This window comes from Paramacrobiotus metropolitanus, unplaced genomic scaffold, assembly GCF_019649055.1.
Source record: "Paramacrobiotus metropolitanus isolate TYO unplaced genomic scaffold, Prichtersi_v1.0 Parri_scaffold0000008, whole genome shotgun sequence".
In the NCBI taxonomy this organism is placed as follows: Eukaryota; Metazoa; Tardigrada; class Eutardigrada; order Parachela; family Macrobiotidae; genus Paramacrobiotus; species Paramacrobiotus metropolitanus.
The window spans coordinates 111,457-129,903 of record NW_026570228.1 but is presented as its reverse complement, the minus strand read 5'-3'; the positions used below and the strand labels follow the sequence as shown (position 1 = coordinate 129,903).

At 41.7% G+C, this 18,447-nt stretch overlaps 2 protein-coding genes across 2 annotated transcripts; both read right to left on the bottom strand.

Annotated features, from left to right (window-relative positions):
- Positions 1-157: 157 nt before the first annotated feature.
- On the bottom strand, positions 158-1,153 carry LOC129582808 (blue-sensitive opsin-like). Its single transcript, XM_055474422.1, has one exon. The coding sequence runs from the start codon at positions 1,151-1,153 to the stop codon at positions 158-160; it is 996 nt and encodes a 331-aa protein (XP_055330397.1).
- Positions 1,154-6,284: 5,131 nt separating this feature from the next.
- On the bottom strand, positions 6,285-14,546 carry LOC129582807 (tyramine/octopamine receptor-like). Its single transcript, XM_055474421.1, has 9 exons — positions 14,341-14,546; positions 14,140-14,257; positions 13,833-13,953; positions 12,639-12,979; positions 12,247-12,520; positions 8,149-8,212; positions 7,988-8,105; positions 7,600-7,720; positions 6,285-6,306 (listed from the first exon to the last, which is right to left on the bottom strand). Exons 1-9 carry the CDS (start codon positions 14,380-14,382, stop codon positions 6,285-6,287), a joined length of 1,221 nt encoding a protein of 406 aa, XP_055330396.1. The 5' UTR covers positions 14,383-14,546.
- Positions 14,547-18,447: the final 3,901 nt, after the last annotated feature.

The window sequence follows — 18,447 nt, the reverse complement described above, 5'->3', positions numbered from 1 at the left end:
AAAGAGACCTTGCTTTGGAAATAACGAAGTCAGTTGGTTGAACACACAGCAGACTAGCAGAGCAACTCTCTGTACCTAGAAAACATCCACATTAGACTCGGCAAAAACTAAGTACTCGTACTTTCCATACAAAACCCGTGTACTCTTTCATGACGTTTTACGTCCTGCAGCCGACAATGCGCCTCACGCATAATCGCAGCGGTTTACTGGTGAGCACAATCAGCACCGGATCCAGCACCTGCTGAAGCGTATACACTGCCAGTAGATTCAAAGGCAGTTTCCGCTCGCTTTCCGTGCGGTTGCGGAATCCCCACACCACGTACATGGTCTCGTAGGGGAGCCAACATACCACCGCACCTATTGTCAGAAAAGAAAATACTGCGAACGATCCGTTGAACTTGTTCTGCCGAATGGCACCCATCTGTTCGCTCATCTGCGATAGACCTTTTCTCATAGCTGCTCTTTTGGCGCTGCGATGCAGTCTCACCATGAGATAAATCCACGTAAACAGAACAAACACTACAGGGAACTCAAAGATGAGAATGATGGAGATCTCGTACCACACCGGCATTCTAAATGTATTAACAAAGCAACCGTATTTATCCAGTGGTGGGCGATAGTACCAGGCATTTATCGCTACACTCGGTATCGTTAGAACCTGCACATATACGAATGCTGCTGCACTTAAAACAATCGCCAGTTTGATGCTATGGTGATTGCGGTACGATATGGGTAGGGCGACCGCCCAGATTCGGTTAACCGCTATCAGAAGGTGGACGTTTTCCGGCAATCCGGATAGACACCATCCAACGTACAGCCGCAAATCGCATAAAACTGGATGGTAGAGAAAATGAGGGCAGACTTCTTGTATCGCGTTGCAAAAGCTGCGACCCGAACACAGGACATTGGCGATGGACAAAGCAATGAGGTACACAGAGAACGGGGAACGGAGTTCGCGGTGGAATATGAAAATTACCACGAGAAGAGAATTCAAAACAACCATAAGGATACCGCACGTCAGAAGAAAAATTACTTCCGGCGTTAATGGCGCGCAGATGTGCAAGGCATTTAGAGTCTGGTTGACGCTGGCGTTTTTCATTGAGGACAGGAAAAACTCACGTTCCTCCCGGGAGATGTTGTAGTCGTAGCTCATTGTTGCTTGGAATTTTGTGAAGATCGGCTTAAGAAGATGCGGCCGCAAAAACTACGAACTTGTATTACTGGAAAAGCTGCGGCATAGACGGAAAATTCTAACAGGCTGCGCCTTTGCGCGACCGCTTTGTTGGGAAATTTTAACTGGTTGGCTGCTTTGCTGTTTCATTTGATTTGACATTTTACTGTCAGAATGAACTTTACCAAAAACAGGTGTGACGGTATTGTTGTGAAGGGAATCGTCCCTCCCCTTGCAGTTGTATGATACGCCTCTATGTATGTTCCAGTATCTCTGTTTCCGCCCCTTATTTGGGAGTATATAATATAGCGATGATGTGCACGGGTTCCAAGAGAGTGTGTTAGTGTTTCAGTTCTGGTCGAGTATTAAAGTTGTTTGCCGAGTATTATATTTTCCCCTGCCGTTCCTCGCCACATTGTCATTCTTATTGTGTACTGAAATGTCACATCGTCGTTATACCGCCAAAATACTATGATTTTACTTTTTTGCAATGGCCGATGCTGTTTTTGGATTCGTTTCAAATGTCCGTTTGATGAGACGGTAGCATCTGAGCAGACCTAGAAAGCACTATCTGTGCGGACTGCGGAGTAGGTCCAGGTCCCGTACAGGCCGTACTCAGTGTATTGGTAACTCATCGTCAGCACTATCTGTGCGGAGTAGGTCCAGGTCCCGTACTACAGGCCGTACTCAGTGTATTGGAAACTCAGTACTCAGTGTTTTATACGATACAGCTCAAAATAATAATTTATACCCAGTCTAATCCGCTTGCGATATGTACACGATACGGTCGATTCCTACTGGCAGATCAGTACCAATGCCGACGACGATTAAAATTTCATCTGTACTCGTATTGCCGAAGAGAGCAGCACTTTCAGTATGAAAGCTCAACATCAAGTCATCGGCTGCTCTTCAACAAAAGAGAGTGTTTACTGAAGTACACTAGTAAGTACTTGATAAATAGACGAAAAAACTTGTTGCTCTACCCAAATGGTTGACATTTTGGCAAAGCTCCCGTATCATTATTCATTAGTCATATTTAAAGAAACACTAAATCACAATATGTAATGTGATTGTTGATGACAGTCTTCGGTTGTTACTCACGTGTGAATTTTGCTTTGCTTCTATTTTGCTGCATTCTGTCACTTATATACTGCCTCGGTCTTCTTTACAAAGCCATGCAGTGCCGATGCCTTTTTTACGTCGCAACCGCAGCCACAACAACGATCATAAGTCTGTGCAGTACGGATCCCGCTAATTAATCGACATATGCAGTGCCCAAAACAGCAGTGAGTGCGCTGTACCCACAGCCACCTACCCTAGGTAAGATCCTGACTGCAATTGCGCACCTCTGGATGCCGGTATACTTCAAACTCCCTTAACCGCTCTTCGAAGTCGACTCACACCCTACCTGGGACACAAATTATCGCGAATTCAGGGCTAGTTTAATACGATGTTTTATGTACAGTGCACGTGCAGGCGTAGAGCAAGCCCGCGTTCTTGACGAACAATACCGTTTATAAATTCTACGGTCAAACAGATCGGCAATTTTCGTCATTCAAAGATAATTTCAAAGATTATGGAGCCAAGCGCCTAGCACAAAACAAAGTAAGCTTTTGCGTTTTAAAACAAAACGTCGCTGATTAGTTGACAAAAGTAGATTTTTTTTAATTGCAGAATTCAATTATTTCTGAATTAGCATGGTCCTTACAAGCACGAGGACCCAGTTGTGGTTGGACTTCAGGTTCGAGCTTAGGCTCAAAATGAAGCTTAGAAAGTACTTTATTTTTTACCATTTTTATCAATGCCACTGATATTATAGATAAGTTTAAAAAAGCACTCAAAGTTAGTATTGAGTAGCGTTCCATGACGTCGGTATGCGCAGATCAAAAGCACCGCCTTCACATGCGCAGCCGCCGCACCGCTGCTGAAACTCAGGTAACCGCCCACCCAAATTGCAGCATGCGAAAACTAAATTGATTTTACTTTCTTGACTGATCATACATATTTTAATGTTTTTAAAAATGATATTGATATGGAAAACGTTTTCGGTAAATCGAGTGTGTGTAAATATAGCAAGTTGAACTGTGAAACCACTGCCCCTCACACCAGGGGCGCCCCAGAAACCACAACAAACTAGGATTTAGGTATGTTTAAACAGAGATACAATTTAACCTAATTATTGGCAACAGAAATTAAAAGAATCGACGAATTCCAGGCTCTGATATTGTTCCATTCAAGTGTGAATCCGAGTTTGTTGTGGTTTCTGGGGCGCCCCTGGTGTGAGGGGCAGTGGTTTCACAGTTCAACTTGCTATATTTACACACACTCGATTTACCGAAAACGTTTTCCATATCAATATCATTTTTAAAAACATTAAAATATGTATGATCAGTCAAGAAAGTAAAATCAATTTAGTTTTCGCATGCTGCAATTTGGGTGGGCGGTTACCTGAGTTTCAGCAGCGGTGCGGCGGCTGCGCATGTGAAGGCGGTGCTTTTGATCTGCGCATACCGACGTCATGGAACGCTACTCAATACTAACTTTGAGTGCTTTTTTAAACTTATCTATAATATCAGTGGCATTGATAAAAATGGTAAAAAATAAAGTACTTTCTAAGCTTCATTTTGAGCCTAAGCTCGAACCTGAAGTCCAACCACAACTGGGTCCTCGTGCTTGTTAGCATAGTTGAAACATCCTTTTACTACAAGAGCTTGTACTTCTATCAAAACGATCCTGGTCCCGTTCGTGCCGGTCGAAATTTCCTCCACAATCGGATGTATCCATTTTTCGTTTTTTGTACCAAATTTGCCATCTAAAAGCACACCACAGAATTGGTGGCGCTACTTCCGTGCGACAGGATTAATGCGATGTATGAATACCACTTTGGAAAGTCCATCCAGGCTCGCAGCACAAAAACGAGCCCCATCATCAGCCACGATGCCACAAATATGAGGAACACTTTAAACAATGTGTCACGAGTACTCCTCGTGCCATAGCTTGCTTAGATGCTTCTATATATGGCGATCCTCTTGTTCTATGTGTCATCCTTCATTGTTTCAAGCTCAGTGCTTTTGATCATTAGCGCTGCTAATGATCATCGTTCGTTGTGCAATCTAGCCTTCGGCTAGTTTGTTTGTTTGTTTGTTGCCTTCCTATATAATGCTAGCGCATTATAATATGCTAGAGCAGAGAGTAGCCAATAAAGGTCCAGCTTCAGTTGTGTCGTCCCGCCACGTCAGGGCACGTCGTACAGCCCGTGCCCTTGACAAATGCCTTCAGTAGTTTCACCTCATCGTGCACAGTGGTGGTCTCCGGTTTAACAGTCCTGGTGCATGCATCCGATTCTTGCCCTACAAATTAAATATTCCCTTTATTACTTTGGATGTTTTGGCATTTCGTGCTGGCCTGATTGGCACCAAACTGCTGTAATGGTTTCGCACTTCGAAAGTCCTTGAATTCGTCCTATTAAAACTTCTACTTTACTTTGCAAATGCAAGGGCAGAAAATTTAACAATAAGAAGTGTCAGTCTGCTGTCGCTCGTGTACAGATAGGCCGGAAAGATAGAAACAAGTCGGATACGTCCCTCGTAGAGAGAAGGGAAATAATATCGATATATGAACGACAACCAAAATTGAAAATACCTCAAACAAAATACGATCCATTTTTTCCAGATAAGTTATTCTTGCTATTTCTGCTCGCCTACTGACATTTTGAGGTATTTCGACAAATGTATATTACTTCCTTTTGTGCCAAGAGCTCGATATATCTGACACAAAGCGGCGCCGGTATTTCAGCGTATCCCACTTGCTTTCTGTCGTATTTTTGGTTAATTTTCCGTTACCTCGCTTGCGTGCTTACGTCATTCTTTTAAGTAATGAACTGCAGTTTTCTAGCGCATCCCCTATTGTTTTATTTCACAAATATAATATAAGAAACCTTAAAAAAATCTTAAGCATAAAAAACCTACCCTAATAAGAAGCTCGAATGGTAAGAAGTTTCAGTGCGCGGTAAACAGGAATACGTACATTACACGTAGATTTTGGCTATACATGCAAGGTTATTGAAAATACTAATACATGCATTAAACCAGAATGTAGGCGTAATACAAGTGGAATAAAGCAAGAATACAGGTGGTGTTCGTCCAGAACTGTATCGCATGACGAATATCGAGCACAGAAAGCGGTGTACAGGTCACATACAATGGAAATCAGGAATACAATAATACACAGCAAGAAAAGAAGTCTCATTTTCAGAGTGGTACGAAACGTACGATAGTTACTGTGCGTTTATGCAAAAGATACAGCTTACCCGTACTCGTGCTGGAAGGTTTTGCACTTTTGTTACCGATGATTTGTCGGCGCACCGCTTGACTACGACGCACCCGGAGATAGATCATTAAGTACGCATAGAAACTGATGCCGATTGGTAGGAGAATAGAGCTGATTCCCAAGAAAAGAGAGTACGACCACAAATGTAATTTCGTAGTGCAGAGATACAGATCATCGGAGTAACCGGTGCTACCCCATCCCACGTAATTGGGCAGATGCAGGCCGTGTACAATGATCCACATGCCAATAAGCATTAATGCTGTTTTTGCCTGCTGATATTTGACAGTTGCTTATAGCAACTGTCAAATATCAGCAGCCCGCTTGTATCTGCGACACGACTGCTGCGCACGTATCTGTTACTCATCTTTCTTCTATGACTAAGAGAAAAAACTGAAATATGTTCCCACCAGTGATAACGGATACACGAGTAGAAATAAATACCATATCTGAGAGCACCGTGAATTCTGCAATAAATCAGCTATCATTGCCGTTTACTGCCACGGTCAACAAAACACAACAAGTGCAAACTTATTGAGAAAATAATTTAAGCTTAATGACATGCAATAATTAAATTTTTCTTCGTGTGTGCAAAATTTGCTAATTAGGCGCTAAAAATTCAGGTGCAAAATTACTAATTAGGTGCAAAATTTGCTAATTAAGTAGGTGTAAATGTTCTAATTAGGCGTAAATGATTCCAGTTATTCAAAGTTCATCAAAGTTTTGCTTAATTACTAATTAGTAATTTAGTTAATTAAACCATATTATCTCAACACTTAATTACGGACTACAGCGTAATTTCATACAGCCTAATGCAGCACGGAATCATTACGAACATTTATAAGCAGCTCAGGATAATTTTAACGAGTTGATGTGCGGTCGTGAATGTGGCCACGAATTATAAAACCGAGCTCAACAGCTCGGTTTTATAATTCAGCAACTGATTCTCCATCTGACCAATGCGCGCAGCGTTATCAGTGAATCTGCCTGACTCACAAATCAATGCGTGAGTTGGAGCGCACTCGAGCGTTTTGACCTAGATACAATTCGCATCTGAATCCAAATAGTGGTAAATTTGACAGTTGCTATAGTGGCAAATGCAGATGTATCTGTTAAAAGAAAACGTTTGCAAGCTACGCTTCAGCATTTGGAACAGAAGTAATGTTTAACGTAAACTGTTTGTAGGGAAGAGTGACCCGGAAGACTGGAAAACGGTTTTGTTAATTTACTGAATCACCGTGTACAAAAAAAATTTAGAACGTTAATATTTTCGTTGCATTGTAATCTCACACCATTCTTAATGTGTGAAAGTCTATAACGTTCGAGGGATTACAGATCACGTCATCCTTGCAATTCTTCCAGCCCTGGTTTACTTGCGTTTTCGAAAAAACACCGCTTCACTAATTATACTGTGGTATCTGGGCACTTTGGTTTAGGTACAAAAGTCGTATCCAGATGTTTCCTTCAGGTCATGATCGTAAAAGTCTTGGCAAAATTTACGACAGATGTTTTGGACGGCTATGCCCGTGCTGAGCTTGTCTTAATGAGCGCTTTTATATTTTTTGTATAAGCCCGATGTGCTTGTACATATAAGCACAATATTTGTATAAGCACGATTTATTCGACAAAATTTCATAGATATGGAAATGGCTATTCTCACCACCCTGACATCGCCGTGGGCTATAGTCACCCCTTTCACCCCGTTTTTGGCTACTCGCATCACCTTTGGCTATTCTCATCCCCTTGCGGCTCTACTGCTTTATAACACTATGCCTTTCCCAATATTATTTTCGGGTGTACTTCTGTAACTTTAAGTTAAAGTTGCTAGAATCTGTTTCAAATATTAACTTTGACTTGTTGAGATCAATAGCTCGGTATCACAGGGCAGAATTGAAAAATATTGTTCTGTTAAACTACACATTACCGCGTCGCTATTCTCCAAACAAAATAAATAAATAAAAATCCACAACAGAATAGCCGTTGGCTGCTAGCCACTGAAATATTTCCTTAAGGCTGGGCTGGGCTGGTCAGGGGTGGCCAAAATTAATAGTGATCATGAGCGAATACTTGTTTTACACTTTTCTACACTACTTAATACTTACCTTTCCATGCTAATTGCCGTAATGCACCAGATGGATCCGGTACAGGCCGCAACGCAGATGGTGCCATCCAATTCACAGAACCAGGGATGATCGCGGAAAACGGTAGGCCCCGAAACGGTCACTATAAAACATACAATTACTCAATATAATTATAGTATTAATTTAAAACGTTTCACGAACACATGAGATCAGAAATGAACTAACAGCCGCAGAAGTACTAACGTGGGGATACTACCCTTCAGTTACCTGCATTTGTTACCCATCAGCAAATCGTTTTTTTAAATTTATACGACCAGCACAAAGAAGAATGACTAGTGGTAAGGGTGCCTGTTAGCTGTTACCGGTAATACATGGCACGTACCTCTGGTAACCGAAGACATTTATGTACCTAAAATATTTACTGGAAGGAGTATTCCCGTGACCAGCAGGTCGGCAGCCGCCAGATTTACGACGAAAGCGTATTCGATTATATGCAGTTCGCGGATCACCAGCAAGGAAACGATCACCTGTAACAATGTTAATTTTGGTAAAATACATAAAATTCTGTACATTGGCCTGGGTCAGCGAAAATTTGCATCCGGAAAAACTCTTACTAATACATTGACCAATATTCCTACAATCGCCAAAAGGGTCATAATGGCTACGAAAAAATAATTCAACGTTGACTGCTGGTGCCATTGTAGCTCGAAGGCTAAAATTTGCGATTCCCAAAAGGTGATATTAGAGTTCGTATAAAAGGAGGATGTTGTGTTCGGCATCTTATCATCCAATATAAGAGAAATTTCAACATAATTATTGACAAAGCAAAAAGACAATCGGTGATTATTTCACTACGGGATTGTGTATTGATTATTCCCTTTCAACACCTGCAGCGCGAAAAGACTCATCACACTAAGGCCACGTATGATTGTGAATGTCGTTAAATTTAAGTTTATGCCTTCGAGAAGCAAGTGCTCGTACGTACATCCGTCGGAGGGAAAAGATAACTAACACATAAATCCTTCCGAAGTTATCCAAGCGAATATGTGCGATTCGAAAAGCTATCTTACAGTCGTATCATTGGCGGATTTGACTTATTTTCAAGTGTCAGCGTCACCCATTAAAATGCGTCCCACTTGTTTATAAGAAAGGGGATTATACCGTCCCGCTAAAGTGAATGAGCTCAATTAAGCTGCCGGTTGAAATGCTTTCAGTATAAAGTTTCGGTTATTGCCGTGTAACTCCGGCTGAGTTTAGAAAAGTTCACATCCTGTTAGCGGTAATGAGAATGTGCTTCAGTTCCATGTTCCATGTGGAATAGGAACATCAGAGCGGGAAGAGATTTCAAGACAACCATAAAAGTTTTGCATGGCAGAAAAAAGGTCACTTTTACTTCGGTGGTCAACGTTGCAAGTGCCATGCAATAATAGTCTGATTAGCTGTAGCGTTTTTCGGTAAGGACAGAAAGAGCTCGCAACATAAGCCGATTCTCTATTGGTTAAATCGAACTGAAATTAGTGAGGGGAAAATGCGTTTTTAGGGATTAGGAATCACTGAGCATCCTTGGGGGCGAACAACCACTCGCGCACCCCAATATTAGGAGGCCAGTTTGCAGGAGTAAACATTTTATCCGACTCATGAGCATAAGAACCAACACGTGCAAGACTTCTGTTCAGGTGCCAGCATCACTAAATGCAATTGCGCACTAATTGTTTGAAAGAAGCGGATTAACGTCCCGTTAAAGTGAATGTGCTAAATCAGTCTGCGGACAGATAGTGCTGATATGCAGGATGTAAAGGTTGGCGGTGGGCACCTGCCACCGGCTGTTGCCACTGACACTGGCACTGTTTCGAGCAAGCGGTAAAACACTGGAGATACAAAAGCAGTTCCATATGCAGCTCTGGCCGTTATTCAGGTATTTCAATGAGACCGAGCCGGCGTCTTGTACAGTTTTACCCATCTGTTCGCTCGTCCGCGACAGACCTTCCCTCACAGCTGCTCTTTTGCTGGCGCGACCCATTTTCACCCGGAAGTAGGTACCCGGCCTTTGAAGTCAAAGCGTTGCAACTGTATTCCACTGACCGTGGGACATAATGCATTTTCTCTAATCCCTATATTAACGCGACGAAAAGCGATTAGAAGAAATCCAGAACAAACTTTCCCACACTTGATTATTGATTAAGAATTTGATTATGCAACCAAAACATTAATACACAATTTTTTATTTGAAATCTCATCACAGCAACCGACATGGTACAAAAATTTCCCTTTTAGCACCGTATATCCTTTTTGGAATGGCAGATGCTGCTTTTTGGTTTCTTTAAGAGCGTAGTTTGGCGAGACGGCAGCACCTGACTATGAGCTGAATGACAACGTGACCATCTGTACTGAGTGTACCAGAAGTCCAGAACAGTTCTTACTCAGTTTAATGAGAATAAGAGGGCTGTTATACAATAAAGGCGCAAATCGCAATGGCAGTTAAGTCCTTCACCATACCGGCGGAGCAGTACAGATTCTGAAGTGGATCAACGTTTCGATCTGAATCGACCAACCCAGATTATACGATTATATGTATTATTGCCCAGCCACCTTTTACCGGAAGTGAGAACCACATCGCGCTTGTAATCTCAAAATCTTAACGACTACACCACAACCAAAGAGAAGTGGACCGAGTTGGCTATGTAGTACTTGATTACATTAAAGTAAATAAACACTTATGAATGTTGCCGGTTTGAATTTTTACCTGTCTGAGTAACAACTGAAATCACTCAATCATATAAGTACGTACAGTAAGTTCACCGTTTCGGTAATCAACCATACAGTGTCAATTTCTCGATTCTCGTGTTTTAGATTATAGCTTCTTACAGTGGAGGTACCTTGTTGTTTGAACACGGCCTGTTGTTTCAGCGCAATTGAACTCATTTTGCTTGTCACCTGCCACCTATTTTGAGGAACCTACGCAGATAAAATTTAGCAACAAAATGGGACTAGTGCCTCACAAACGCGTGCAAACACCTTTGAGAAGGTACGGTTAAAAATGATAGGACATGGTAGCGAGTATTTTTGCTCTATTTTCAATACGTCAGAGCTGCATGTCAGTATCCCATTCAAGTGTCAAACGTCCTCTTTTATACACGAGATATTTAGATAAAAAAAAGCTTTATTCGAGACTGAGTATGCGCCTTTTAAAGTTTTAATTGTGTTCCATGAAACTGCAGACTGTTACTGGCATAATAAGTAACACCAATGGACGACCACACCACTTTTTGCCGCAATGGACAATCACACCAATTTTTCGGCAGAAGGCGTGTCCCTCAATGCTCGTCTCTCACCGAACTGGCATTCTAGTCCACATTACTATCGTATTACCATAATCTGGTGGATTTTTACACTGCTGCCGAATTGTTTCCTCCTGCTGCTCTTTGTTCTGCGTCGGCACCTTATCACGCCATTCACTATTTACATTATTTCGCTGTTAATTTCAAACATCTTAGCGGATGATGTGTGCACTCTACCATACTCATTAACAAGACCGTTCGTGTCGTCTGAGCACACGAAAACCAACTTTATTCGGTGCGTTTTGTATCTGTGCGGTGAATGGGTGATTATGAGCATTACAATATATTGTCATGTTCTCATCTCCGCGAACCGGCTGTGGGCTGTGTATTTTCCTGTTCAGTACCGACAGCGTCACACAAAGCGGATGGGTTTTATTATCTGCGTGACGGCTTGGACAATCATTACTGTAACTACTACGCCAATGGTGTTTCTCTATCTAATTTATCAACCGGAGGGAATTCCTACCTGCACATTTGGAGATACAACGATAGATTGGTATTTGGATGCGCTGGCGCTGGGTGGATACGGTTTGCCTATTGCTTTGATTATTGCGGCGTATCCGTTTATTCTGGTTAAAACATTTTGGCGACGGAAAGAGTTTTCCACAGCCTATCAAGGACCCATTAGTCAAACGGGGGCGACAATCTCCGAGCAGAAGTTAAGAAGGTCGTCAAGAGCGTCAACACGTTCCTTTGTTGCGGTGACTTTTATGACTGTCAGTGTGGTCTGCTGCTACTTGCCGACGAACTTTCCGTTCTTGGTTTGCCGTTTTACGACACTTTTCGAACCAGACTGGCTGGAGGTGCTACAAGATGCAACGTACTATCTGCAGGCTGTGCTGGACCCGGTGGTGTTTAGTTTGTGCTTGCAAGATATTAGACATGAGATGTGTTTAGTGTTAGGAGAGATACTTTCCTTTATTTGCCGGCGAAAGCGGACAAAAGCGAACTGATTCCAGTTGGCATTTGGTTTGAAGATTTTGCAACTTATCTCTACAAAAGATTAACCGTGCGGAGATTGGAATAAAATTTGGTTTCTCATTTTACTGAATGAGAGTATAGCGCGGCTTCTTTCTTTATAAGTCCAGTGTGTCCGTTTCGGTAACTTAAAATTGTCTCAGCAACGACATTTTTATTCGCCTTCTTGACGAAAGTTATATTTTGCTCTAAATCGTTGATTACGCTACCCGTCGTTGTTATTCAAAAGATTAATTTTGAGATAATGCAGTCCAGCAACTAGCACACAAATATAGAGGCTTTAAACTGTTTAAATCAAAAGAGCTGTGGTTCTGTTCGCGCCGCTCGAAACTGTCTCCACAATCGTATGTACCCGTTTTTCGTAATCTGCAATAAATCAGTCATCCAAAAGTAGACCACTGAATTCGTGGCGCTGCTTCCGTGTGATAGAATCAGTCCGATACATGTATACCACTTGGGAAAGTACATCCAGGCTCGCAGCACGAAGAACATCCCCATTACCAGCCACGATGTCAAAAATATGAGGAACACCTTGAAGAGTGCCCTCAACAGTTTCATCTCATCCTGCACACTGGTAGTGGTGGCCTCCTCCCTGGCGTTCTTGAGACCTGCGTCCGGTGGTAGACCTACAAGGCAACCATTATTCCGTTGTAAGTTGGTAGTTTTAGTGTGTCGCGCAGCTCGGATTTGCAATCCTGCATTTGCAACGTGATACACGTATAAGTGACAAACTGGGCAGCTTACTCGTAATAGTGCTCGAAGGTCTTGCGCTCTTGTTACCAATGAAGTGTCGACGCACAGCCTGACTGCGGCGTACGCGCAGATAAATCATTAGGTATGCATAGAAACTGATGCCAATGGGTAGCAGAATCCCGGTGGCTCCATAAAAAACAGAGTACGACCGCACATGTAGTTCCGTGGTGCATAGATACAGGTCACCGGAATAAGCGGTGCTACCCCATCCCACAAAATTGGGCAGATGCAGCCCATGTGCAGCGATCCACATGCCAATGATCATTAATGCTGCTTTGGGCGGGGTAAACAGTTTCTGATAGACAGAGTGGTAGTGGCAGATGCATATGTACCTGTCGTGAAAAACACTTAATTCCGCGGTACATTCCGTTAGCAAATGAGACACTTCGTTTAAAAACAAACGCATAAGGCATATAAGGAACATTTCTGCATACATTGATTTGATTAAATTCGATTGAATTTATTTTAGAGCAGCCAGGCCCGCAAAGTGACATTCTCACATAGAAGTATTCTTATCCGTTGAAGAACATCAAATATGCTATTGGGCTAGTAAAGCAACCACAACTCGTTAAACACCTGTAAGACGACATGCTGCGTCTTGTCGTATTACAGCAACTGTGATAGCGTTTTTGATTAGCGCATTAGAAACTCTGTATGGCTATAATAAGAGCTCATTTAAGTACGTAGGAAGCTATCATGAGTTTTGAGGATAACTTTAGCGTTTCTACTGCACGTGCGGCGCTCTAACCAGGTATAACGAGGTTGTTTTCCTGACCTTTCCTTAATTATGCTGATCCTTATTCCCAGCAACCCTGATGACATTGTATCGTTCTTCAGTTAATTACTTTGCGCCTGCTGCTCACTTCAGGTAATCAATGCGAAATTGAGCAGTCAAGTTGAGAAAGCAGGCCATCGAATTAGGCTCTTTCGTTTCAGTTAAATACATGTAAGTACAAATTATTCAATAATTTTAAATTTGGACAGCGCCAGCATTACAACATGAAGTTACTATTTACGAGCAACGAATCGGAATGTCTCTTTGCGTGAACGTGAACAAACGGAAGGTTATAGGTACCCTGAATCATTAATAATACGTTAATACTGCATATTCAGCATTTTTTTCCTCAATAGCGAGGGCTAAAAACGGTTTAAAATAGTACTAAGTACTGGCCAATTTTGCCGTACCTTTCTACGCTGATTGCCGTGATGCACCAGATTGATCCGATACAGGCCGCGGAGCAGATAGTTCCGTCGAGTTGGCAGAACCAAGGATGATCGCGGAAAATGGATGGTCCACGAACGGTGACTATAAATCACATTTTTTGCATCAGCTTTCAACATCCCTTATGCGTAAATTAAGTACTCCTATATGCGTAAATTAAGTACAAATAATTCTAAACAACAACGCCATTCTGCTGTTCACATATAAAAGTCCCTTCGGCATAAAACACCAAAAACCATGGCGAGTACAGATAAATCATGAAACGCCTACCTAATACGTTAACTGGAATAATTATTCCAGTGACCAGAATATCGGCAGCCGCCAGATTTCCAACAAAGACGTATTCAACCTTATGCAGGTCACGGATTATAAGCAAGGACACAATGACCTATAACTCAGATGCGAGTAACAAATTCAGAGTTGTTTCGCAGTGAGGTAGGCCAGTTAAAAACAAAAATTAAGAAAACTTACTATGAAATTGATCAATGTTCCCAGAACCGCCAAAATGCTCATTATCGAGACGAAAACATAGTGCAGTGTTGGCTGCTGGCGCCATTGAATGTGGAATGCTGAGTAATGCGCTTCCCATAAGGTTAGATTAGTAACCGGAAAAACGTAGGAAGTTGGAGACTGGTGACTTGTGTTAAACATTCTACTACAAATAACATAAGAATGTCGCGGCGTGCAACTTAAAATTGCAGCTAAACTAAAACACAAGCAAACCTTTGACGTATGGCTGATGCCATGCATACATTAAAAGAAATTAAAAATGAATCCGACAGAAACAGGACGAAGATAGTCGGCAAACATTTTCATCGCCTGATCGAGTGTTATGTAGGTCTTTTGCAACACGTAATTCCATTCCACACTGGGACTAGTGTAAGACTGAAATCGGACGCAACAATTTAATCTGTTTTCGGAAACGGATGAACGTATCTGTACATCCGCTCCCGAAAGTAGGTAATTACATTATCCAGTTTCACTGTAAAAGCGACCATGTCTGGTTAGCGATGGTAATGACACTTGCAGAATAAGTAACTACTACGCGTAGTTCGCGAAACCAAGTGCATCGCTCCTTTAATACGTGCCAGTTATTTATAAGACGTGAAGCAGCATGCCCCGTATATGTAGAATCCATATTGATGGTCTTTGCCTTTGTTCATCAATATGGATCAAACCTTGAAAAGTTGCGGGTATCAACGCCTTAAATACTTTTCGCAGGACGTATTAAATAACTCCTGTTGAATAATTGTTGTCCTATCGGCGGAAATGAAATACAACACTCCTTACATTTCTTTTACTCAACCCATCGGCGTCAGTTATTCTAACCAGGGCAGTGTCACCGGCCCCCTTCTCAGAAAGTTTGATTTTTGCAGGATGGTAGAGTAACAATAGAGTATACATAAAAAATACTTTTATCTGCCATAGTTCACAGGGCGTGACCAAACAAAATTCAAAAGTTAAATTTGCGCTATGCTTTGGCCATTGCACTGCTTCTTACGTTATTAAGTATGCCATCTAAAACGAGCTGCTTCGTAAATTTCTTTATACGAGGCCCATGTGCATTCAACATTCTTGGTACATATACCCATTTCTGAAACGGGCTTTTAGATGGCAGTTAAAAATTACCTTTATTAGAGATAGGCCTGTAAGTCCTTCATATTTTGGCTTTCGCGCTTGCAAAATTTTTATGCTAATATCAGATACCGCAAATTTAAATGGAAGGGTTAGCACGTACAGATCAATCACATAGAAATCATTAAATTAACTAACAGCTTCAAGTCCGCTTCAGAAACAAGACGGGCTAACGGAAAATATTAAACACATAGGCATCCTAGCACAGCGTATAAAGTGGCTCGAAATAAAATTAATCGTACACTTAATAAACGATTCGCGTACCGCGTAATGCGTATGATTCGCTAATGTCGTACAAAAACATGCGGTAAAACTAAAAAAATTAATAGTACTCTAATTTCTGGGAGTACGTCGTCATACAGCTTTACTTACGGGACAATCGGAACCGATAGTAAATGGATTAGTCATTTGTCATAAAAAAGCTGGTACAATAGAACTCCTGGCACTTTAGAGGTAATCGATCGCAATCATCGCATACTGGTTTCCAAAAACAGATGCGTTTTCAAGCGCTACATCAATCAGCGTGTTTGAACACCATGGCAGATAGCGCCATGGCAGCAGATCAGTGCTGAAAAGGCGTTTGACAGACTTAAAGGTTTTCCTTGCTGTCTAATAGTCTTGTTCGTAATTAATAAGGTCACTTGCCATGTCAGAACTCACCACGTTTTAACCGATGCCAAAATGACGTACGCGCCTAATTTGACGACTAACCACTCTTTATCTTATAACAACACCTTACCAGCTTGGTTTTCAGACCCGGAATTGTATATAGCGGACGCTGCCTGGTGGTGCTTAACGCTGTTGCCAAACGCGATGCTTCTTATATGCTTTTCTTTCTACAAGCATCTTGTTACATCTTTTGCCGTCTATGTAATTTTTTTACTCTTATCCAATATTATAGCGGACGATATTTGCATGCTGCCGTATTCTTTTACGGCAGCATTATTTCCTCCTGAATACAATAAAACCCACTTTATCAGTTGTCTCCTGTATCTCTACGGCGACTACGTTATAACGAGTGTCACTGGATATTGTCATGTGTTAATCGCTGCCAACAGATTATGGGCAGCATATTGTCCAATTCACTACCGGCAACATCACACCGTCAAAGCAGCCATTTTAATTTGCTTATTGGAATTTACGGTTATTCATTTCTTGACAGTTCCAATGGTGTTTATGCGACTGATTTATGAGCCTACACAAATTATAGAATGTGTTTTCGATCAGGAATCAGCAAATTTGTATTTGGATATCTTGGCCATTGCGTATGGGCTTCCGGTTTGTTTGATTGTCGTTGCTTATCCATTCATACTCCGAAAAACTCTTTGTAAATCGTCAGTACAGAAGAAAATCGCATCGGATGCGGTTACGTCGAACAGTACCTTTAGTGATGGCATTCCCAACACTGTAATCAGCGCACGAAAGCATCGAAAACGATCACAGGAATCGACACGCTCGTTGGCGGCAGTGACCTTTATGACTGCTAGTGTGGTTTGTTGTTATCTGCCTACGAATTTACCGTATGTTATTCGGCGTTTTACACCGTTATCCCAGCCGGACTGGTTGGGTGTGCTACAGGACGCTACGTACTCGCTGCAAGCCATATTGGATCCGGTGGTTTTCGGCTTGTGTTTAAAAGACGTTAGACGAGAGATATTCCATCTACTTCGCAACTCTTTAACAGCTATTTCCCGATTCAGAAAGTTTTTCCGCAACGGCTCTGTAAAATGCTAAGAATCTTTTCAACTTCTGTTTTACAGAGAATGTCACAAATAATTACTTTAATTCAGTTTAATTACCTTTCAAAGCTTTACGGGATACGCCAAAAAAAAAGTGCAGATTAACAGGCGAACCTGAATGTGGTACCTCTGAATTTCATTACAAAATGCATACAGCATCGATCCAAAAACGTTGTTTTGGTACACATTCATTGTAACGGTTACAATTACAAATTTCTAGACCTTCAAGCTTCTGTTTCAAAAACGTTACTCTTGCACAACGCATGAAAAATTCAAGGTTGGTATTTAAACAACCAATTATTCGCCGTTCGATCTGTGGATCTTGTGCACCATAAAACCAAATTTACGAGTAATACGACGCAGCTGATACAATAGTAATTACGCCGTTCCCCAGACTAGCGTTGGTATGGGCGCTTTGTTACGTAACGCCGGTAACGGTAACTGAAATTACAAGTTTTTACAAATCGATGTCTTTAGTGTGATATTACTAACGTCACAGCATTGATTAAGGATTAACAAGCTTGACCAGTTGTCCTTACCATGAGAACATGAACAGCGAACACCAGATTTAAATATATTATTAGAGTAAAAGGACTGGATTCCAGATAAGTGGTTCTCGCGCAGCACGTGGATTGTATGGGTCTATTTTAAATTTTTGGGAACCTGTTTGTGTGTTTGCGGAAGCAAAATGATAAACGGATCCAATTCGTCCACCAACGCCTCTTCTAACAACACCTCACCGGTTCGGAATTCTGATAAGGAGCTGTACAGTGCGGAGATTGTCTGGTGGTGTTTAACCCTGCTCTCCAATGCTGGTCTTCTGATACTGTTTGCTGCTAGAAGGCATCTATTTACGTCGTTCACCGTGTATGTAATTTTTCTTCTGTTATCCAACATCTTGAACGACGATATTTGCTTGTTGCCGTACTCTTTCACGGCAGCATTATTTCCTCTTGAATACACTAAAACACATTTCGTCGGTTGCCTTCTGTTCTTGTACGGTGACTATGTCGTTACGGGTGTGACCATGTTCAGCCACGTTCTAATTGCTGTTAACAGACTGTGGGCGGCATACCTTCCTCTTCATTACCGGCAACATCACAGCGTCAGAACAGCTATAGTGATTTGCGTAATCGAATTCACGGCGATTCATTTCCTCGCTCTTCCGATAATTTTCTTGAGGTTGATTTATGGACACGATGGA